We start from the raw sequence: 24989 nt of genomic DNA on the forward strand, positions 1-24989 counted from the left end.
GGGCAACACGGGTGGTAGTGATGTTGGCTTCAGGTTTTAGTTGAAACAGAGTCTACCAAGTTTACTGACCCATGTATTCAGATTTCCTTTTGTAGAAATGTCAGTATAAACTTTGAGAGGGACATTGTACTTTATCAATCAATAAGATGACATAGGCAATGTTAAGTAATATCATTTTAAATGGCTTTGCAGTAGCATAACCAGACACATGTCTTGGAAGAGGTGTGCAAATGTTTTGCCAAAACATGTATGACCAGGTCCAATTGATCTGATTCAACTGCTTTGAAAAAGCTCTGGATTAAAATAAAGATGGATTACTTAAGTAAAATCAGTCATCTATGTTATGTACGTTTGTACATCAGAGGATGACGTCACACTATTGTTCATTAAAAAGCCGTATGGCAGCAGGCAGAAGAGCGTCCATGTACCGCGCTCTTGCATTTTGGTTGGATCAGCCTGACACGGTGAAAGGAATCTGTTGACCAACCACACCCAGACTACAGGTGCAGCTTTCTGTCAAGGGAGCTTTAGCAGACACTTCGGTGTGTAATGGTGCCAAACTCACAGGGGAAGCCAAGTCCATTTCCAGCCTCATCTCTCCTTTTGTTTTAGGCATTTCTAAACCAGTCAATAAAGTGTGACAGAGTGAGATCTAGTGCTTTTTAAAGTTTAATGACCTCAACACACAGACTGGAAATCGGAGTGCCACAATACCACCACGGCCCAGATTGTGTTTCCTTATCAGTGCCAACAGGGAAGTCTGTGACTGCAGCAGCTCCCAGGTGGGTCTTTCTGTGTGTGTTTGCATGTGTGATCCACATCCAGCCAAGCTCCCCCCACCCCCACAGCTTTTAATTATGTCCCAGTCACTGAGCAAGCTAAACGGGGGGTGGGGGGCATCAGAGTGCAGCGTTCATCCATGCCGAAGAAAAATTAGAACACAACTGAAGCAAATTAGGAAACAGAAAGTTGACAGTTGTCATCGCTGAATATAGAACTAGAGAAACAACAGTTGAGTCACTGCAGACACATCCAGTCACCCTGTGAAAGGAAACAAGGTCCTCAATGAGGAACCTCAGCGGCTGAGGGAAGCACTGATCTCATAAAATCAGAAGATGTGAGAAGATGTAGCATCTGTTTGACCTGCAGAGGGAAGTGTGTTATATTCTCATTATCAATGTCCACATTGGAAAAACATGATTTATAGCGAATTAAAGATTGAGTGAAAACATGTTTTAAAACATTTAGATCCACCTGATACCAGAGGGAAAAAAAACAATTCATACAAACTCGTAACTCAATTTTATAAAAATCAAGGGATGGAAAAAAAAAAAATGTTTTAGTTAAAATATCAGTTTTGACACACAAACAGTTCAGGAAACTTTTAGACCCGGTTGCCACATTTCTGATCACGTAGCTTTGTCAGTTCTGCCAAACTACGAACGGGGGATTAAACAATGTGAGATAAAACCACCATCATCCATCTTTTATAAAACTTGATTTAACTTGAGGTTTGTGGGACGCTGGAGCCAATCCCAGCTGACGAGGGGCAAAATGGAGTCACCCCAAGCTTAAAGGAAAACACACGTGCAGGTAGAACATGCAAACTCCACACAGAAAGCCCCCCCCCCCCCCCCCCCCAAACCCAGAATCAAACCAGGATTTGGTGGCAAGATGGTCAACCACTTCACCCCTACGCCTCCATTAAACATACCCATAACTACCATCTAGTTTTTGGGACGAGCAGCCTTCAACTCCTCCGCTAACCAGAGATTTTTTTACATCACAAATGCAAATAAGCCCAGAAGAAAACCAAGACAAATGTAAAATTTAGTACAGGTTTTATTTAACAGGAATACAGCTTGCACGGCAAAGCAAGGGTCAACAGAAACGTCCTCAACTTCAAAGCTGAACCACCACAATACACCACATGCCAAAGGTTGCATCTCCACCCTCCTCCAGCCGTCACACTCACGTAGCTGTAAACAATTTCTCTGCTTGAGCACTTGCACAATAGAAGTCACATATTTATATACATTTTCCATACAGTATGTATCTATACTCAAGTTCTTTCTACAAAGCATAGAAAAAATAAATTCCATTACATTTATACATTATGTATATTAATCAAGGACAGAGCGAGGATTTACGATTGATCCGTGTGTGGCATTTTGGCTGCATCTCAAAAACCCTCCGCAGTCCTTTTTCATAGCTCCGGACTAAGAAGAGATTAAACTGCAGCTCTGTGAAAAAAAAGCACTAAGCCAAGGTCCCCCCCGTGCCTGTGCTGCAGGAGTGAGAGCCTCTACTGCAGCGTGATGTGGCAAAAAAAAAAAAAAGAAGAGAGAGACGCAGCCTTCATCCGCAGTAAGTGGCAGCTGAAGCCATCTAATCTTTCATCCTTTTTTTAAAGTGGAGTAAGGATTTATGGGTTCTGCCTCTGAATTTCCTCTTTCTTTCTGTAAGAGAACAATCAAAATTAACAGACCAAAAAGATTCTGGTTAAAAACCCACTTCCTCTGGTCAGTTTATGTCCGATCGTTTCAGCAAATTCAACAGACGAGGGGGGAAAAAATAGTGTGCGTTCCAGAACACCACATGGTTTTTTTCTCACTTTAATCACGGAGCAGGAGCATTCAGAGAGCAGTGACCCACAACAATGCTGCATGAGGCACATTTTGAAGTCAAGCTTGAGCTGTGAGACCAGGTGTGTGTCCACTGAGGGCAGACACACAAACCTGAAGAACCGGTGAGAGAAGTAAATGTCAGGTCAGGAGACGTATGCGACACCAGATCATTTGGTTTCAATTGATCCGACTCAGCAGCTGCTGAAGCAGCAGTGTGCTTTCAGTGCCATGGATTCAGGACAAAACCAAAATGTAGACCATATACTTATTGATACATATCTCAAAGATATTCCATGTCGATTACAAAAACATGATTTGATTGAATTGGAATATCATATTTGTGGCGTCGGAGGCTCGATGTTGCAGGTGCAAAACCTGAAAAAGAAAAATGAATACTGGAATCTGACCGTACATGTGACAGGATCAACACAATAACAAGAACATCAACAAGATACATCAGAAAAGAAAAGGTTGATGATGTTAGCAAAACCTACAGTAAGGAGCCTCATACTGGCTGTAATGCAATAGTTTGTGCACCAAAACAAGGCGGTAGAACACTTGGAGGTGTGTGTGTGTGTGGGGGGGGGGTTCAGAGAGGAGACTCCAGCCTTCGACAGTTTACTTTTAATAATAGATGCTTCAGATTATTTATTTATTCACCTCTTCTCTCCTTTCCTCTGTCTGCCTGCACTGCATCCTCACCTAAAAAAGCAGAGGATGTTGCAGGGAAGGAAAAAATAAGGCCAGATTTATCTTTGGTGGTGGAATAAAAACCCAAGGATTAACTACTTTATCATTCTGCTCCAAGCTGCGGTGCACAAGGTAAACTCTTGCAGGTAGCATGTTACAGACGACTGCATGTCTGCTGCAAAAACAAAAAGCTCCTCCTCAGATGGAGGGAGCAGGTGTTTGCCCAGACAGTGGGGTGAGAAGAGTAAAAGGGCGGGGCTTCGGGAGGCATCAGTGAGGCCGGGAAGCAACGTCGACACAAAAGGCAGCAGAGAAAGAATTTAAATGTCCGGATATTATTTGACATTTAAAACTTTGTCATTCCAGTTTGTGACTCAGGTCAAGGAAGTAAAGGCGACATGAGCTCTTGACTAAACTCCACACTCCAATAAAACAAATCTCACGTATTATGCATCGGTCAATACATCTCATCACCCCAAAACACAACCGCTGTTTATAGTCCTGTAAGATGAAGATATGATTTTAACTTTTTATCCATTTGCCTCACGAGAGACACAAAACATCATTACTTAGTTTCTGAAAGGTTTCGAGTTCATGCCGTGCTCATGGGCAGAGCAGACTGTACTGACACACACACACGCGCGCACACACACACACACACACACACACACACACACACACAAACAGCTGCTTCTGTTTCCTGACCCCTCAGTGGTAAACTCCGCTCATGCTCATTGTTCTTTGTGTTTGCCCTGCATCCTTTCTATACCGAAAATAACGCATCAATTCCCAATGCAGATCAAAAGGAACATATTTCCTCAAGTCATGAAGCCATTGTCTTCATCTTTCTGCTATTGATTTGGGGCCCGGCTTGCTCCCTGATGGGAGTATTGGGCATAATGTTCAAGTCCCACTGTAATGAGCCTCGGGATTGTGGAACATCGCTGACGCTCCAGCTACCTCCTGGTAGGAATAAAAAAAAAAAAAAGAGATTTCCACGATTTGGAATCCAATTCTCTTAAAAGATGCAATCTGCTTCTGCTCGACTTAAGAAACATGCACACAAAAAGCGGCCGTTTTGTCCAGCAATGACAGGCTATGATACTGAGGTGTGTCGTTGATATATATGAGAGCGAGGTAAGCAAAAGAAAAAGACATAAAAAAAAGAAAACCTTATCTGGTCTTGAATTACTTTGTCTTTAAAAGGTGCAGTATGTAAAATGGAAGTATTTATGTTTTACTATTAGTTTACTATCATCAGTCCAGTCCTTCAAAGTTTTTTGTCAGTAACTTTCAAGAGTTCTAGCCTCTGTTGAGTTTACTAATCAATCTGACAGACTAGATGCTGGATTTACAAGATTTGACAGGCCGGCTGGTTAGCTTGGTAACCTCAGTACCCAGAACAACAACACAGACATTCATTGAATGACATTATGGCTGCTTACTTTCATTAGCTTTATCATTTAAAGTTAAAAGCAAACACGTACTGTACCTTTGAAAGAAAGCATACGCCTGTGTTTTCCCTAAAGATCAGAACAGAACGTTTGATTACAATGTAACTGGAACGAAAGCAAAGCCACCGTTACCGATGTGACTCCAGGTTAAAGACACAGCTTTGACATTTCCTTTGCCTCATCGGGATCCAAACCCTCGGATGACGAATAACCTTGACAAAGAGGAGGTTTCTTGTGTCCGTGTGAGATGTTGCTCCTTGGCTGGGATGGTGAAGCTAACTACAGTGTTGAAGCTAATGAGCCGGCGGCTACAAAAGGCCATTACTTAGCAAGTTTGCAAAGAAACGGAGGCATCTGGAATTTCTTCAAGTTTCCTGCAACTGAAATTTGACTCTGTGGCACATCATGTTTCTTCCGACAAATGTACACCGTTATTAACTACATGTGCACTAATAACAAGGCAGCGGAAAAGTGCGGCGCAATATTGCTGAACGGAAAACTTGCTCCAGGTGGACTTTTGACGGCCTTCTCGATTCCTGAAATGAGCAACCTTTCGCTGGAGGAGCGGCCAAATGGCTTGGAGTCACACAACAGAAGTCTGGCTGCCTCTGGCTGATGAACGGAGAGGCGCTCGCTCCTCATTCCTGAACCTGTTCAGAGCCGTTCGTCGTCCTGCTGTCAGTGCTGTCGGCTGCAGCTGCTGGTGCTGTCCTTCCACGTCTGCTGCAGCTGCTGGAGGTGCTGAAAGGCTCTCTGGGTGATGTTAAGAGCTGGGTGGACCTTTCTCAGGCTCGGCTCGCCGATCAGAGAGAGGCCACACAGTCCTAAGTAGGCATGGAGAGGGTCTGACGGGGAGAAGCGAACGGGGAGGAAACAGGGAGGAAACTGGGTCAGTGATGTTCACAGCAGGAGCGTCTGTGTGCGACAGCCGAGTGTCACAACAGATCCAAACGACACACGACGGCCACTGTCCCCCCCCTACATAACAACATTATTCACCTTAACAAACCCTGAATTACAAGAAAAGTCCTGCATTGTGTGGAAGCAGTGTTTTCACTGCACTGCACCTTTAACGGGACATGAATAATGCACGTCGGTTGGTCCCGTGGCCGTTCTGATCCCCAGAGACGAGAGTAAAAGCTGCACGGGCCAGTAAGTGCAGCGCTAATTGAATTATAATGAAACGACAGGTGATTGACCATGGACATTAAAATCTATCGAAGCGCCATTAGCAGCATCAATCAGGAGCAAAAGAGGACTCGACCTCCAGGCTGCTCACAAGAAATCTCCACGTTTCCACTGAAATTTGCATCATGAAATCATAGCGACCATTGTTCTCAACGAAATAAATAAGTCATGTTTGAACTTGGCTTCGTCAGAATGATTAACAAGCAACACTACAGAAGGCTGAAATGAAAGCTCACATGAAAGCAGCAGCGGCTCTTCAAAGGACATTTTGAAGAGCTAAAGGTAGCTTTAGTTTGTTTCAGGAAAACAAAAAAAAAAAAAGGCGTACAATCGTTCAACTGGAGCAAAGCACAATGACGTTAAACTCAAACATTTAGATCTTAACCAGCCAAGAAAGACAAGCAGCTGCTACCGGCGCGAGCCACACTCAGTCACGTTTTGGCATTTTGCTGGAGACTGTGACCCGGTCCGGAGTCAGACGATCGTGTGCTCATCGCAACAATGAGCTTGAAAAGATATTTTGTTGAGAGTAATTAATTGGCAGGACGTCAATGATGCTGAATGAACTCTGACGAGGACAAAACCAAGTGACAGGTTTTGGATTTGCTTAAGCAGAGCAATTTCATTATGCTGCGATTCTGAATTGATTTTAATCAGAACATACGGCTCCTGGTAAACTGACCCTAACCCTCGAGTTGTATGGCGGACCTTCAGGCGTGTGGGCTCCCTGTTCTCCCCATTTAGACGGGTTTAATCATTTTTCTTCAATCCATGGTCAGTTCTCCCTCTGTTATCTGTCCCATCGTCTTTCATATTATTTTCAGTCCGACAGATATGATGGATACATAAAGGTCTGATCTTTTAGGTAACATCCATTCACAATGCCATCAGTTTTGATAATGAAAAGGCAAAATCAATAAACAGAAGTAATAATTACAAAGTGTCTTTTAGTGGAAAAAATGTATTTTAGCCATTCTTGAGGAATTTTCCATCTTATTAAACAGGTTGATGTGCCGTTCCCATCCAACTCCACCTGTGCTGGGACTGCAGCAGAGTCTCTTTTCGTTCCAAAAACTCTCTTTTGTTCACTCATATTTACAAAGCTTTGTTCACTTCATCCCTGGTGTCTGCTGAGCCTCGTTACTGTAACGTGAGCATCTCCATCTCCCGTGTCCTTGGGCTAACCCATGAACAATCTCCTCATCAATTACTCATAACAAGAGCCAGCGAGAACACACATACAAGCAGACCATTCAAGTTTCAGGTTTCAAGTGCTTTTCCATTGATCTCATGCAAAACTGCCATCCACAACTCCGCCCTGCCCTCCGCAGGTGCGCGGAGGGCAGGGCACAGACTATTCAGTCCAGAGAGACAGAAACCGCTTCCCAAATTTTTGAGGTCGACGTGGGAATTCTGAAGCTGCAGCCAAGCTTCTTCACTAATGTGAAGTCACACAGCTAAGTTCTACAATAGTGCAACTAAACACAATTTATTCATGAAGTCGTCACCCGTTCTTTGATTAATTATGACCAGAACTGCTTTGCAAGTCATTTTAGGAGGAGAGATCTCAGATCAGTACCGAAATCATACGATTTTGTAACACGAGTCATTGGTCAGTTGCATTGCATCTAGTCCGCGGGCACTGAACGCATCATTTAGCTTCACTTCAACCCCTGTAACACACAGCAGATCTGCACTGCTTGACCTTATCTAAAAATATAACCGCTACTACGATACAAGATTTTTAAAAAGAAGACAGTAACCGCATGTGACAGCTGAAGGTCCAGTAGTCTGTTTTTCATGTTTTTCATGCCCCTTTCCTAAGTTCTCAGAGTGTATTGTCCCAGATGTTCTAGTTGGAGACATTTACCTGGATGGCTGTCAGGCCACTTGGCGAAGCCTCCTACTAACCGATCCTGCGTGGAGAGGATGAAGCTCCTGTTTCTATCAAAGTTTGTGTATTGGAAAACGTCTAGCAGCTGGAACAGGAGAGAGGAAGAAACAGAGAGAGAGAGAATGATTCGACCACAATGAGATCCATCTTTCGCGCTGAATATACAAGCTGCGCTTAATAATGCTCACTAAGGTGGTTCCTGATGTAAATCTTTACACATTTGATGTGAATATACTCACATTTCTCAGCGAAGAAGAGTCAAGCCTGAATGTTTGCCATCCTGCACTTTTCCCATATATAAATATTTTTCCCCAAACGTGCACTTTTGTCCCTCTGGCACAGTTCTGACCCAGAAATTCACAGTTTTCCGGCTTTGTGTTTTTGCTTATTGCTGGCTTACTCATTGCTGTTCAGCTCACAGTTTTCTGGATAATGTGTGTTCTTGATGCACCTCTAGCATAGTTGTGACCCACATGCTGAAAGGTTTTATTTTTTGGGGGGGGGGGTGTTTATGTGCGGATGTGGAGATTAACAATTGACTGCGTTAAATCAGCTTGATTTAACTAAACCCGTACTGCAAAAGGGGAAGGCGTGTGTGAATGCACTGGCCTGCTTACCTCTAGAGTAGCTCCCACCCAAAAAGAGTAGCACGTGTCCACAGGTTTGTTGGGTCGCCCGTGAAAACCGCTCTGCTGCCTCATGATGCACCAGCGGCGGATCCTGTCAAGCTCCCGCTGATTCAGCGCCTCCTCCAGGCGACCCATCAGACACAGAGAGGCGATGGCGCAGTATGTCCAGCCCCCTGGAGCAAAACACACAGTGAATGTGAGCACTTCGTGTTGGAATCTAATTAATTCAGAGGAATCTCAGACGTAGACAGAAAGGTTTCTGTAGGTTACTCGGGCACGTTCCCATGGCATATGACTCCAGGATTACAAGGTGCTGCAGTAAAAAGAGGGCACATCTGCACGTGGGCTCATTTAATGAGAAGTAAGTGATCGCAGGCTGCTAACGTCGATTCAACCCGTCTACAATCGTTATCACGACCCAGAGCACTGTACTAGCTTTCATCAGCCTGAATACATTTAATTTCCAGTAAATGTGGAAACAACTGGGAATCCCCCAAGCATATTTAAGTGTCGAGTCCACCATCTACAGATAGCCAAAAAGAAAAGGAAGGCATTGAAAAGGAGGAAGCAACGAATCAAAAGCCAGTGACCGTGAATATGTCCACATGAAATAAGCTCATTTAGTTTCCAGCAGGGTGGAGCAGTGGTTTGCGCTCTTGCCTCACAGCGAGAAGGTCCGGGTTCAAATAGCAGCCGGGGCCTTTCCGTGTGAAGTTTGCATGTCTCCCTGTGTGTGCGTGTCCAAAAAACATGCATGTGGGGTTAATTGGTGACCCTAAGTCGCTCCTAGGTGTGACTGTGTGTGTGTGGTTGTCTGTCTTTGTGTTTGCCCTGTGATGAACGGGCAACCTGTCCGAGGTATACCCTGCCCTTGCCCATAGTCAGCTGGGATTGGCTCCAGCGCCCCGCCACCCCGCACAGGATTAAAGCGGTATAGAAGATTGGACGGATGGTGTCCGGCACATGGCTTCCACAAAGCCATGTTTCACAAAAGGATGTAAGAGTCCCTGCATGGTAAAAGCTGGCAGTGTGGGACCTTCCAAGTGCTGAAAAAAGAAGCACTTAGAGGGTGGATGGGTACTGGGAATCTATAATGTGCTTCTACTGACAGATAATCAGTCTTCAGACAGAAAGCTGGCTGCTGGGATGCAAGACGAAACCAAACCTAAATTAAACCTGTGATCACACAAGTTTGGAAAAGAGTGAGAGTATAGGTTTCTGAGCACTGCTTAGACGTGTGTGTGCGCGTGTGTGTATGTGTGTGTGTAACAGGGTTTAATCTGAGAAGGGGAAGGATTAATGAGAACAATGTACTGTATCTACTGAGATGGGTTTTAATAGCCAATCCTTTAAAAGCAGTTCCTCCCATCAGCCACTTTCACACCCTCCACTGTGACGCTGCCAAATGTTTTGATCTGCTGTGAACCTTTTGGTTACACAATAAAGCCGCTGCTCATATTTGCTCACATTTGAGCTGCCAGACACGTCAATCTCTGCACCCTGTGAAGTTACTTTTAATGCTCATGAAGACTTAAGAATGACTTTTCTGATATCTACGACCAATTATGAAGCTTTAAAAGACAATCACTCTCACCATGTGACTCTCTCCCGGCTCCCTGGCCAAACCCATTGTCGTACGACTGCAGAGAGAAAGAGGAAGAAATAGAATTACATAAAATAAGTACCAAAGAAAACACGAGACTGATGAAAAGGGAAAAACCCTGTTAATAAATACGGGAAATAGTTGAAAACTTAACAAGCTGAAACTGCATTTCACCACCTATCATTGCCAGTGTTTTAATGATTTCAACAATAAATGGATCACACTCTAGTACAAAGACAATGCTGCAATTGAACAGCTTACTAGATGTACTGAAAAAAAGAAACAGCACTTAATTAAACAGTTGAACCAGATGATAAAACCAAATCACACATTTGCAGTTAAAGTATTGGTAGAAAAGGTGGCGATAGCTCCAGGTGGGTTTTACGAGTACAACAAACTGAGCCAACTTTTTCTAAAGCACAGCAGCTAAAAATAGCTGAGAATAATGACTGAAAGTGTTCTGTGACCTAATTTCGCTTGTTTCTATTAACATGTTTATTGGACCTGGGTGAACACTTGACAGATGGCATTCACCCTTTGGTTACTGGTCTGATCAGACATGACAATGTGATCTGTAAGTGGATATGTGACGCAAATCACGTGCAGGTGAAGCGCTGAGCGTGGCCGGTAAAGTTGTCTCCTGTGCCACACTCGCCGACACATTTCCACACATCATCTGTTGCTTTCTCTGAACTCAGATTCACCAAACATGCAAGATATATAAAGGCAATAACATGGACTGAACTCTGGCCCTTGTGGCATTTTCATGTTTGGATCCCCCAAAAATAAAGAGAACATGGACGTGGTCATGGCTCGGAAAGAGAGGCGAACTGGGAATGCCCATTTCTATTGGTTTGTTTAAGCTGACGTGATTGTGCTGTTTGTGGGAGCCTTTAGGGAGATATTTAAAAAAAAATGTGAAGGACTATGGCCTTTCATGACCAGGATTTGATACTATTGTGTGTATATATATATTATATATATATATATAAATGACATACGATGCATTTCATGAACAGATCAGTGTGAAAGCTACCTTTATGAGCATCTTTTGACAGCAACTGAGCTATTCACGCTCAATTTATACTGTAGTGTGGTGGTATGAGTGTAACCCGAAGTAGCAGAGGTAAAGAAAAATGGCCCTGATACTTAAGAATATGCTGCGAGATGTTTTTTTTTTTAGAGAAACTGAGCCAAATCGACAGCTGAATCACGAGCACAGCAACATCAACTATGACCCCAGAGATCCCATTTTCACAAACTTTTTCATGAATATTCATGTCATTAGGAACATTTTCTTTCTTAGATGCAATAATTTTGAAAATCTCACAGAACGCAACGTAGGATTAAAAACACAGGAGTCCAGAAACTGAAACAAAAAAAGATTCAGAAAGAGAGAAATATTTGTATCTGCCAAAACAGCGAAGAGAAGAACACATTGTCTTATTATAACTACTCACCAAACTTCCTCGGATATACTCGATGGCTTTCTGGATGTCCATGCCTGACCAGTCATCCAGCATGTAACAGATACTGGCTGCACAGTAAATAAACCGGATGTCATTTTCACTTCCCTCTGGCACGGCGTAGAAACTGAAAAGCAGACAAAATTCAGAAGAGTCGTGCAAATTACAACACAAGAAATCAGCTCACTTTACACATTTCAGAATCTGCACCACAGCACATCAAAAGGAGGCTTCCAGTGCCAGACAGGATAATGTGCACATGGAGTGCAAGTGTGTATTATGGCTGCACGGCCCGGGTTATGATCCAGGAGCCCCTACAGTGTGAGTAAATGTCAGGCCATGTTAGGACTGCTCGTGCTCTCACAGCCGCAGGTGTTTGGAATCAGAGTCAAAGTGTCAGAGCAGATCAGAGTGTGAGCACTTGTGTGTGTGTGTGAGCGTGCGTATGTGTATCCTGACCTGCCGTCTTCCAGCTGCAGCGTTCTGAGACCGGCCAGACAGGCCTGCTTGTTAACCCGACTCAGGTCATCTCCAAGTATTAGCAGCGAGCACAGTCCGGTGTAAGTCATGGCCACGTGGCCGCTGTCATATGGATGGAGCACGCCAGGACCCTGAAGATGACACCATCGGGAAAGATTAGTTTACTCATTTGCATTGAAGAAACACATTAACAAACAACAAAATAGATTAAAAACATATATTGCTAACTATTCAGATGCCAGTGCAATGCTAATAAACTGTGCACAAGGGGGATAAAAACAGAGAAAATCAGTAATCACAACAAAAATATGTACTTAGAGCTAAATTAAAAAAAAATTAAAAAAGGTTGTCATAGAATCCAAATGTTTGAATTAAAACAGTATGCAGTGATAAAACAGCAGTACCTTCGTGCTGTAAGGAATTCCAATATGTGATGATCCTCGAAACCCACACCGGCTCAGGTTACATTCTGGAAGAGAGAACGCCCGCCACATTAATAAATGATGACAAATGAAGGCATAAACAGGCACACCTGTTTCACTTTATATTATACTGAGCTTCAATGAAGTGATGCAAACATCATGGGCCACTAAAAATGGTGCACTACTGCCACCTGCTGGCTGAGGGAAGATTTATTTAAAATAAACAGCAAAGCCTGGAGGACAAAGGTTTTGGCGCTGAAAGTGGACAGCATGCTTTAATACCTAACATTTAAAATACTTTAGAATGAATCCGTTGCCAGAACTTTAGGGGATATGCAACACGTTACGCTTATTGCCCTGCTGACAGACTCTTAAAATCGTGCACGAGATAGAAAGTTTCATTCTCGTCTTTACCACCTGCACCATTACCAGGTCGATATCTCTCAACTGATGTAAACTACTTTCTGCCCGTCAGCTTTTGGTTTGAAAACCAACAGCAGGCTCCAGGACTGAGGTTATTCTGCCACAGATGCAGGTATTTTACATACATTTACGTTAGATACAGATTGAGTCTGTCCTTGCACCTGCACACTTCAAACCCATCAACAAACTGTTGGGAGTTCAACCAGTCTGATCAAAGAAGTATCTCAATACTGAAGTCACATTAGAAAATCTCTGGTGCCTGCAGTGCTGTACTTTCTTTTCGACTGACAAGAAACACACCAGACAGCAAACATATGGTAACAGCTAAAGCGAGGCCAGTCAAGCAAGGCTATCCCTCCATGATTTCTGTTGATGTCTCAAATAATCCACTAAATGGGCATTGAAACAGATGGCACAGTCGCTTGTTAGAGACAAAATAGTGATTAAATATTTAGAGTCCAACTTTCCCTGAAGGGGAGGGGTGCAGCTGTAACAGGTTAAAACAGGAGGAGGATACCGGGAGGCCGCTGTGTTCTGAAAACAGCTACAAAACTATTTTACAGACCTTCAAGTTTGACAACACTGAGATCTGACACCATGATGGGTCTTTGGTAAATGGACTGCAATTATATTTGATGTTTAATTGAGTTAGTTACATGTGTTACCGGATCCAGAATCCGATAAATGTTAAATGGAGTTCACTTTGTCTCAAGGGCACTTGACATGTGGACAGATGGAAAATCGAACCTGCAACCTCGCAATTGAAAGATGACCAGTTCTTCAACTGAGACACACCTGCCTAAACTGTCATGGACATAAAACTTGTGCCGTAGGCACATACACTAGCTGGCCAAAAGAAACAGGTCACCACCTCGATTTAACTGAGCAAATAGGTAAGAGCCTCCTATTGGATAATTGCTGTAGCACCGATTCTTTCAGTTGGCAACAAGTTATTTAACCCCAACTGATGCAGTGAGTAGCTTCTCATTTCTGAAACAACCATGATGAAAGACGCTTCCCGGGGTCGTGGAAAAGATGTAAGTCTGCTTGAGACGGGTCAAATCATTGGCAGGCAACAAGCAGAGGCTGCTCAGGCTGTAAAATGCACTGTCATGGTAAGCATCCTTTTACCGTTCCCGTAAGGAAATGTCAAGGCAGAGACCGAGGCGCCCACTGCACCTCTTCAGTGAAAGCTCGAAAAATCTGTCCTCTGTCTCCCTGGCTTGATTCAACTTTTTAAAAGTGTGTTGCTCCAACGAGTGAATCAGAAATCAAACCCTACATAGTGTCATCTGGGATTCAGCCAATCCCAGTAAAGGTGGGCCCTCCCTTTGACCCTCCCATAATTAGGCAGCTCTGCTCCGGCACATGGCACCACGAGAGGAAGTACTTCCTCCTCTTCCCAAGATGGGAATATGTGGGCGGAGACAGTCCAGCCCACACAGACACAGCAGATTCTGAATGCAGCTCCTATGATCCGATATTCAAATGGAATAGAATAGTCAAAAATACTGTTCTAGCTCGTCAATTCATAGATCTCATACTTCATAAAGACTGGTGTGACAGACATTCAGGCGTTAACCTACCATCACCACAGGAAAGACAAAATACCCCCATGACAGTTTGGTACAATAACAGTTAAAACTAAGGAGAATAAATAAATCGTACCGGGACTCTTTCATTGCTCGATACAAAATGGAAGGTGATTCTTGTTTTGCACGACTATTCCACAATGTATATGTAAAGAGATTATTGGATAGATAAATGTCAATGAGTGACTATAATCTATCTTTAAGGATTATTTATTTTGACAGATCATATGATATTACAGTATTTCTTCACTTTGCAATGACAAAGCAGAATGTGAGTGATTTTCCACCATTGAGGAGAAGTTTACTATGCCAATAACAACATGACAGGGATATATATATATATATATATATGTATATTAATATTTGTGGATTTTCAGTTCAAGCATCAAAAATCTCTCTAAAATCGACAGAACAGGGCACAACAAAACAGAAAACCTAATACAGCAGAATGAAATTGAGCATGATGTAGCACAACGCAATGGAGTGGGACAAAAATCACAAAATATATGGTAATACCATGAAAGGTAACAGAACGGGCAGGTGACACACTGCAGTGCAAAGCAACACAATATTATGCAACTCAACGTAACACAGTGTAGTGCAATGCAACGGAACGTAACAAAGAGGAACAAAATGCAAAGTATCACAATGTAGCATAATCCAACCCTATATAATACAAAAATTACATGTTTTATTTGCAATTTTGAACTAAACTTGTGTAGATGGGCTAAATATGTTAGAAGTTATAGTTCTGGGAGTCAAAGGAAACCGGCCTATGGTGTCGTTGCAAAAATAGGACGTAAGCTGTAATAACCCCCCCCCAAGATCTCAAAGATTGTCCACAGTTAAAAGATGCAACCCCAGGTCAGTAATTAAAGCTATTGTCAGTCACAGCACATCACACACTGGATGACCATAAAAGACGTACCCAGAATTACCGGGGGCACATCACAGAAGTGAAGAGCAAGTTCAAAATTCAGGGTGAAGTTGACAAACTGATTGCTGTAGTTAATTTTCCGTCCGATAGTCATCTACAACTTTGGCTGTTGATAAATGGTGGTAGGGTGGTAGGGTGACACCAGTGTAGACTTTAGAGTGTCAGAACTGCTCATTAAACCACAAGCACCCTCTGTGAACCCTGAGTGGCACGTCTGCAATCAACTCCACTCAGACCCACAGGTCATCTCTCTCTCTCTCTCTCTCTCTCTCTCTCTCGCTCTCTCTCAAGAAGAAGAAGAAGCTGTGCGTAGCAAAGTTTGTAGACCTGAATTTTCTCTAATGACATCAATGAGCACCTCTATGTATTCTAACTAAATACAACTATTTCATATCATACATCCCTAGTTCCGATTTCTTTATACTGAATGTCGATATTAAAGTTTCTCGTTCAATTTAAATACTAAACTAGTAACATTTACGCAATATGCATGTGACAGCACTATACGAACTGGATCCATCTGTCGGTATACAGGAGTCTGTGCTGTTCAACACACACACGATTGACTTTACGTTCATACATGCTTTTCATGTTATATATGATCTTATGCATGCTTGTTTTGTAGGCTGTCCGTTTGACTTAAACGTAGCTGGCACTCAGTTGTGAGAAGGTGATCAGATATGAGACTTACGGTCCTCTGTGGGCAGAACCTGTAGTGAATAGATCCACTCGATCATGAGGTTTCTGTCGATCATATCAAGGGCATCCAGCACATCCAGACCCGAAAGGGCAAAAAATATAATAGTTAACCTGGAAAGAAAGCACATTCATTAGCATTTATTTTCACATGTTGTCCTCCAGATTATTAAGGCCACACAGTGGTTTATTGGCCCTGCCTGGCAGATAAGTAACCCTGGGGGTTTTTTTCAGTCAAAAAAATGTGCACATTAATTAGACTGTCTGTAAATCTCCTGCAGGTTTGAATGTTATTGTTTTATTCCTGTGATTAACTTGTGTAGGGTGCCTTTGGCCATTGTGATAAGACTGGCTCCAGCAAACTGTGACCTTATCAAGGTGGCATACAAGAGGGAACGACAAGTTATTCACCAAGGTGGTGTGGTGACACAGTAGGGACAAAATGGGATTAAATGAACATGTGAGAAGAGGCAAATTATACTCCCACCGAATAAACAGTGAGCTGAAAACAACACGAGCCGAACTTCGACACTACGTTGTCTTCTCTGAACACTGTTCCTTCGCTGATGACTAATCTGTAACAAACTCTCTATTACCCAAGTACTGCTGACGTAGCCACTGGGGATCGGCATAATAAATGGTACTTGTTTCAACATATTTAATTTCTCATGAAATGACTGTGACGCACATGTCTTCTTCATAATATAAGGAGTCAGAAACAGTTACATCACGGACTCACTTGATATGACAACAGTCTTTTCATCCTTTCGCTCGCGTTTATTTCCCTCTTTCTCCATGCAGCAGAATGTTGAGAGCCATGACTAACAATAAGCACCCTGGGTGAATCTTAAAGCCACGTTTATTACATTAACTTGTGGTTGCATTGACAGGAGGTGGCTCATTTGACCCTCAAGCCACAGCAGATATGTAGCAGTGTAGAATGTGGCAGCGAGCAGGTTCAGGTTAAATTACATTGATTCCAGCTGATGGCTGAGTTTCATTCGGCTCGTCAATGTAGCCGAACTCAACTGGAAACATACTTGCAGCGCATGTTGTACATTAACAATACCAGTAAGTCAATACTTGCTTTTATTTCCCCACAGTATGAAACTATGACACAGTCGGCTAGGCTAACAGCACTAGCCTCCATTCAAACTGCTGGGGAAGCGCAGTTAGCTCCGATGCTAACCAACTTCCTCAACAAGACGCAGGAAACGGGTCACCGCTCGTCACCCCGGTGGACTAACCTCGTGGTCTCCAGCGACGCGTACCTCTCCGGCAGCACCTGGAGGGTCCTCTGGAAGAATCGTACATGCCGATCTCTTAAAAAGTCTATTTGCTCAAATTCTTCAAACTGGCTCTCTTCTTCCGCCATCTTTGAATCCGCGCCTATGAGGAACCTTTTCCGGTGAATAAAGGTTCCGCCCGGAGTGCAGGGGCGGTGACACAACACAGCACGGAGATCAGTCTGAGTGGCATTGGCAGTCAGCAAGTCATTTTTAAAGAAGTAATAATACAATTTCTGGGGTTCAGTTGTGTTTGAAACCACTTGTCATGCTAAACTTATTTCTTTAAAGGATCCCCTTCTGATTTCTGTCATTAAAGCTTTGAAGAATATGAAGCAGCCTCCAGGCCCCTGAAGTCCCCAGGAAGAGGTTTACTGGTTTTTCCCAAAGTCACAAGCAAACAAGGTGAAGAAACTTTCAGTTCCTGCTCCTCACCTGTGGAAAAAACTTCCTAAACACGTGAAAACTGCTGGAAAACTCACTTATTTTGCTTTCCAACAAACAATAGATTTTCCTTATTTTATTTTACTTTTATATTAAAGTTTTTACCATATTTATTCTCTTTTTCTTGCCCTTATCAGTTTGTTAATGTATTTCATTGTAAAGCACTAAATTGTCTCATGTCTGAATGGTGCTATATAAATAAATGTGCTCCTCCTTGCTCTGCCTTATTCTGTTTGTATCTTTAGGCCCGTTGGTTATATTTCTTTCAACTGTGAATTTTTTAGAAATGACTCACTCCTTAATATCCAACGCCACTGTAAAAATCTGCTGTGTGCTAAAGCCTTTAGCCGATAATGCAATCAAAAAGATGAGCGTACAGCCAAAAAATGTTTTACAGTGTCAAATATAGATTTATTTGATGTGATTCACAACACAAATATTCAAACTGTTTAAATATTTTCAACAAATTTCTGCTTTCATTCAAGTTCATCAGACTTTTCAGGCCAGTTGAGGCCAATTTCTTACAGTCCTTGTCTCCATGTTGGAACAGCTCTGTAAAATAAAACAAAAAGACAGGATTTCAGTGATCAGCAGTATTTTTTATAACTTACCATTTTGAATAAAATGACCAGAGACAGACCTATGAAACATCTGTAACATGGGCCCGGCGTCTGTTGAGGGTCCTACGTGTTTTACCCGCTCCTGCCATCCTTTAGTGGGGCGGGTAAGTCTGGAAGGGTCTCTGTTGACGTGGCCGTCCATCTGAAGGTGCGAGCCCTTCATTTAGAAGACTGACAGACATTTGGGATTCCATTATTGTGTGACTGAAAAACTCACCTTCTCCTTCAGCTTAGCAGTGATTCTCCTCTGTCTTTCCTCCTCCTCTTGTTCCCTCAGCTGCTTTTCTTGAAGCTTCACCCCCACGTTGTGTAAATCCTGCAGCGAGACACAATCAGACACATGTTTCAGTGTGTTGACCTCAACTTACAAAAGTAAAAAGTTTTCCATTTTCACAATGATCACAGTGATCCATACGGTCGCACCCTGTCACTGAAGTGTTTGATGCATTTTGTCGCCTCTTTCCGTCTCTCCTCCTTTTCTCTTTGTTCTTTCTCTCTGCTCCTCCACTCCTGTTCCTCCTGTTCCTCTCTCTTCTGTCGGAGCTGCTCTTCTAGGGTTAACTTCACTTCCAGCTGGCGGCGGCGCTCCTCCTGATAAACAAGGATTAGTCTGACTGGTAAAAATCTCTTGAGGTCAGCGACCATCGAAATGTTCCTTTGTTTCTTGGATTGTTTGGCTTTAGGATTCTACTTTTGGGCTCAGAAATGACAGAAAACCTGCTGAAAAAGTGGCACCTTTTCTCGTCTCTGTTTTTGTATCTCTTGGCCCAGCCGCCGCGCCTCTTCTTGTTCTTCTCTTCTTTTTTTCTCTTCCCTCCAAGCCTCGAGTCGCAGTGCAAGCTCCCTCTTGTCTTCCTCAATCCTGAAGCAGAGGAGGACACGTTGATGGCCTGGTTGATCCAGTAATCAATAGACTGCTTCACTTCATTTGTTGTTCTGGTCTCATCCATGTCTGACTCACCTGCGTTGTTTCCGTTTTGCCTCCTTTTCCCTCCTTTCTGCCTCTTCTTTGTTCAGCTGCTCCTGTATCCTGTTCAGCCGCTCTTGATTCCTGCTGGCTTTCCACCGCTGAATAGCCTGAGTGTGACATGAACACAATGGAATTAGGAACAATTTGAAAACGGAACAAAACGTCAAAGAAAGGATCAAAACTTCCCCAAATGTTTCTGAGCTCGTTTTACACCTTTAGTTGTTGTAAAAATATTTTTTTGTAACTGTATGGGCCATATTTATAGTATTGTACACCAATTCATTCACATTAAATCCACAGTTACAATCTTCTGTCGCCTACTACATATAATTACCAAGAAAACGCATGTATGATATATCGGACTGTCCACAAACTTAACCGTAATCTGTGTGAGCTCTTTCCAATATGTCTTCTGAAGCACATCTACACCACTGGGGATAAAAATCAGATTACAGGTTAAGAAAAAAAAAGAGGTTAAAATGTACCAGCTTCCATTATGCATGTAAAGGGCCGCAGATTCAGAATGAGCTTCATTAAAAATATATAATTTCTCATACTCTTTCAATTTTTTTAGATGAAATAAAATAAACTGCAATTGCCTGATGCATAATTCACCTGAAATTAAATTAAATTAAAAAACCTGTTTTTTATATTTTATTTGGTAAATTTTTCGCTCTAATTTTGGTTCAATACCACATCTTTGTGTAAATATATCAATCCATTGTAACCATAATGCTGGGATTGGTTGTTGTATGTTTGTCATATTTTTGTTAGTGTTTTGTTATAGTCAAGGTCAATCTTGTTTGTTCCCACTGTGTTTGTGGGAAGCTGGACTCCCAACTAAAAGCTTGAAATAGTTTCCTTGACATGACCCTTTCACATATTGTGAAAACACGTGTTGTATTATGAACTATATATAAGGTACTGTCAGTATTTTATCTCCACTATAATTAATATGCCAATAAACTGAACTAACTCGTGCTCTAAAGATAACTGCAGATCAACGATTTTTGGGTGATTCACATGAAGAACTAATAATCCAAAAGCGACATCTAATACAAACTATTGATATTTTGTATAAAGACAATGAAATGTACTATCAGGATAAATGTCCTTTTTATTAATTTCATTATAATTTAAACATTTTTTAAGAAGCAATAGGGTACATTCTAATTAAGCAATGTGTTCAGATCCCTTCATCTGCATTTTTATTTTATTATTTTTTTAAATGTTTAAAATAGCGTTCTATTATGTAGAAATCTGTGTATTTATTATTCACATGTTTAACACAATAAACTTTATCAAGGTTATGAATAACGTTTTTGTCTGCACTTAACTTTCATTATTACTGTGATCTGATTCCTAAGAAAATCGCCACTGTGTCTTTAAAACTGACCGACTACTCCCATGATGCATCAGCTGGAGCAGGAGATCCGAAATGGACACAAGGTCAGTTTGCCTCTCTTTTCTTCACATTATGAAAAATTCATCAAATCACGTTGTTTACCTTTTTGTGTCCCTTGGACGACGTTTGTGAGAATAACCATAGAACTGACATTCTAGTGATCATGTTTTAAAATGATTATTTCTAATAATATAATAAAATAAGCATATGTCAGCATAACTGGTTTTTCTTTTTAATATTACTCTGACAACATTGTTTTCAAAATCTGAATTAAATTCACTCCAAAATTAACTGAAATTTCTGACTGGTTTAGCTGAACTCTTGTTTACTTTTCCAATCTACTCCTGCACTTGTCCATCTTTTGACCACGGCTCTCTGACCTCTCTCTTTTTGCCCTGCAGGCAGACCAGCTCCTGATGCCAGTCCTCATGTTGCTCGATCTCTTCCAGGGTTTTGCCAGGCAGGTAAAGTTTGGCCTCTCTCCTGTAGGCTGCTTTCCCACTGTGTTTAATCCAAACCTGTAAATCCAACAGATGAGAGAAGTCAGATCTTCAGGTGACAGATGTTTGGTCTGGAGTCTGGGGTCAAACCGCCTGGATAAAATAAAATCATGCAGTTACAAAAGCTTCCCATTTGGGGGCGCTGTCGCCTGAAACAAACACTGACCAGAGAGGAAGAAAAGAAGAAATACAGCGCATTCATTGGTCTGGACCTAAAGCGGAAGTCCCACCCCTTTGGCCGGGAGGGGTGGCTAAAAGCTAATTAGCTCATGGCTAATGGGTGGCCACGAAGAACCGCGATATATAGCCTTCAGCGTTCAGACCATATATAAATGAGTCACTCTCTCACTACTTCTTCCTCACTACTCCCCGTCTGCCCACAAGATGCTTTCCACATTTCTCTTTCTGTGTCTGCTCCTTTGGAATCGCGTTAGCTTTGTTTGTTTGCTACTCAAAATGCATCGCGCTCTAAACCGAGACCCACGTTTTCGAAAGCACCAGAGTTCCTCTGTTTGACCCAGATCGGAGTTCAGGGGGGCGTTCACCGTTCACACATGCCCGAATGCAGCAGACTTTCCCAGAAAGTCCCTCAAGTGAACTCAGGTCCGGATCAAACGGGGCTGGTGTGAACGCATCCCTAAATTCTCATTCTGTGAGAGGCACCGGTACATATGAAAGCCTTACTTTAAGGAATGCTTGGTGATCAAACTGGTCCCAGCCACCATACTGGCCCCCCGTCTTGTGCAGGAAAGCCTCCAGCGCTCTGACCTCTGCAGGCAGGTCTCTGTCCAGCAGTTTGGTCTGAATGAGAAAGGAAAGCGATTTCAGAATAAAGCCATCATCCTCTATTCATTGAATTTCATGATAAACATCAGTCAGAATTCTGACAGTAGGAAGGCGACAGTCAGTCAGACCTTCGCCGAGGAAGCAGTGTGCACTCTGAGATTTGGTTTTACGGCAAGGCTCCAGTTTTCAATCTTCTTCTGAAAGGCGGCGATTTCCTGAATGGACGTCCTCTCCTCCTTCAGAAACTCCTCATAGCTGAGAAGAACAAAGAAACACTTCATGATATTTTAGCGTCAGTGTCTCTGTTCATATTTAAATCAAAAGCTGACACTGTGTATTTTCACCATTTCACCAATTAAATTGTTTAGTGTATTGTGGTACCGTGACCGTTGCTCCTCCTTTAGAGTGTTGATGGAGATTTCCACCTCTGACATAATTTTCTTCAGTCTTTCAATCACTGAAAATGTAAATTATTTTAGAGAAATATCATTAACAATCTGCTGTAACACAATCTTGTTTCATTGCACTTCTCACGCTTTTTTTTTTTTTTTTAAATCTTGCTTTATCATCAAAATGGTCTTAACATGAACAGAAACAAAAACGACATGATTATTTTCTTCAGTTATCTAGAAATAATCTTCGATGGAATACTTACGCTCGGGAGTCGGTTTCACATCAATTAGATGTCTCTGGAATTTCCTCACACCGTGATGAATCTTCACGAGCTCCGCCTGAAGATGCAACTCTGGAAAAATAAGAGCAGCTTTCTCACTCACAGAGTTTAGAATTTATTTAGGATCGTTCTCCCACTATGTAATGTATATGTGCCACTCCTGCTCTACACAGTGAAAAGACCTAGTTGAATAAGTTTTCAGAAGAGACTATTTTTTTTTTTTTGACAACATGAGTGAAGAGTTGAAATACTACAAAGAGAAACTCACTCTCAGCATTTCTCTCTTGCTCCAGCATTTTCTCGTAGTCGTCCAGTTCTCCCGATAGATCTGCCCAGCCATTCTTTCGGCACTGCGCACTCAGCGTCCTCTCTTTCTCCAATTTTTCAATCCTGAGCAAAAAAAAACCAAAGCTAAATAATTAAATAAGAGGTAACTGTAACACTAAAACGGACCAGATAGGAAGTGAGACATACATTTATTTCAAAACACAATATAAATCTATGTCTGTAAGGAAACCTTTAGCGGACTCGTATTTCAATATTTATTCAAGATTGTATCCCAATGCTTTAACAAAAATAGCTTTCTCAAAAAACATGAAGTACTTAAGATTTCAGTTTTACTTTACATTTGAAAGGATTTGTTCATGTTCCCTGCGATATTACATGTGATTCGAATTTCATAAATGTAGCAAAAGATCAAGAAAACCCACTTTTTCACAGAGAAAAGGTGCATATTGGGTGAAATGTCTATAAAGATGAGGACTGAGAACTACGTGACAGTGAGCTAATTATGATTAAAACTACAGTACTGATGGAGCGGATTCAGACCGGCACAACATTGACCAAATGGGCAATTTCAGCAACATTTGAAATTGTCAGCTCAAAGATCAGAAACAATAGTTGGAAATGTCTTTGAAAAACTACTACTTTGAAGACTTTCACTAATTTATGCAAGCATCTGCTCTTGAATCTGGGTGGAAAATGTGTGAAAAGAAAAGGTGAAAATACAAAACAACCAACTAGAACAGTAGACAACGCATTAAACTTGCAGTAAAAATGTATGCATTGAAAACCTTGATTCATAGAATTTAGTAGCAATGTTGGACTGTAGTTTTCTGAGTAGTTTCACTCACTGCCTCCTGTTGCACTCAGCTTCTCTGAGAAACTGTGCAGCTTTCTGCCTGCGATCCACACCGTCACTGCTGTGTGGGGATGAAGTGCTGGCCTGCTGGACACCAGAGGCTTCCACCTCCTGCCGGAAATCAATTCAAAGACAGAAAAAAAACACACAAGTTCATCTTAGCACAATGGAGAACATCACGCCACGCTTCTTGTGACACCTTGTCCGATAATGGGAGCACCATCAAGTGGCCCCCGCCCAAAATAGGTGACAGACGAACATCCATCTATGCACTAACATGCATCCATCGTCGGACAAATAATGAGCCAAACCTCCCAAAATACTACTTTAATTGGTAACGGATGTACACTGTGTGATTAAAAGGCAGTCGCCGGCGCATAAAGTAAAAACATTAAACCATTACAGTTTTGCTCCCCTAAACAAGCTATTTGACTTTTAGTAAATGTTCGCTGCTCCGTCGCTCTTTTCCCCCCGCTTACTTTAAAACACATAACACGTATAAGATGCCAACAATAAACCAATTTAAGAGAGAATACGACAAAGACAAAACAAAAAAACAAAGTAAAAAGTTACCGGATCATCATCTTGTCGTGTTGTTGCTAAGGCGGCCATGTTTAATATAATATAGTCGGAAAACAAAGTAAACTTTATTTAAAAGCACCTGCAAACAGCCCCACGTTTCCACTTGTTCACCAGTAGAGGGCACTGTGCTACACTGAACCGTTTCACTAAGCACAGTGCAGAACACTGTAATCAGGACTTCAGAAGTCATAAAGTCCAGCCTTCTTCAAGATTCTGCACAAATAATAACAGCATAAAATGAACCAAGAATTATAAATAGAAAATGTCATAAAACTGCCGACAATCACAGAAGATACTTCACTTCAATTAAAATAATAACTGCTAATCTGGTGAAGCCAGAAGAAGAAAAAGAAAAGGGCTTTGAAACCACACAGAGGTGTTGATGCATTGGACAAGAAGGGACATTACTGCTCTCAACAAAGACAAAATAAAGACAGCCTTAAATTAGATTAACCTGTTTTTAGAGGTATTATTAAGTGCA

The 24989-nt window shown here is 42.0% G+C and overlaps 2 protein-coding genes across 2 annotated transcripts; both read right to left on the minus strand.

The window, feature by feature from the left end:
- Nucleotides 1-3239: 3239 nt before the first annotated feature.
- Nucleotides 3240-17480, minus strand: pggt1b (protein geranylgeranyltransferase type I, beta subunit). The gene is made up of 9 exons (XM_080467368.1): nt 17349-17480; nt 16097-16215; nt 12436-12500; nt 12011-12162; nt 11546-11678; nt 10077-10122; nt 8471-8655; nt 7830-7938; nt 3240-5616 (listed from the first exon to the last, which is right to left on the minus strand). Exons 1-9 carry the CDS (start codon nt 17474-17476, stop codon nt 5450-5452), a joined length of 1104 nt encoding a protein of 367 aa, XP_080323494.1. The 5' UTR covers nt 17477-17480; the 3' UTR covers nt 3240-5449.
- A 744-nt stretch (nt 17481-18224) lies between these two features.
- On the minus strand, nt 18225-24541 carry ccdc112 (coiled-coil domain containing 112). The gene is made up of 14 exons (XM_080468135.1): nt 24500-24541; nt 23919-24037; nt 23054-23175; nt 22768-22857; nt 22494-22569; nt 22241-22367; nt 22011-22127; nt 21207-21344; nt 19413-19528; nt 19187-19313; nt 18875-19042; nt 18669-18767; nt 18472-18593; nt 18225-18383 (listed from the first exon to the last, which is right to left on the minus strand). The coding sequence occupies exons 1-14, from the start codon at nt 24536-24538 to the stop codon at nt 18353-18355; spliced, it is 1491 nt and encodes a 496-aa protein (XP_080324261.1). The 5' UTR covers nt 24539-24541; the 3' UTR covers nt 18225-18352.
- Nucleotides 24542-24989: the final 448 nt, after the last annotated feature.

Source organism: Lipophrys pholis (genome assembly GCF_963383615.2).
Source record: "Lipophrys pholis genome assembly, chromosome: 7".
NCBI classification, from domain to species: domain Eukaryota; kingdom Metazoa; phylum Chordata; class Actinopteri; order Blenniiformes; family Blenniidae; genus Lipophrys; species Lipophrys pholis.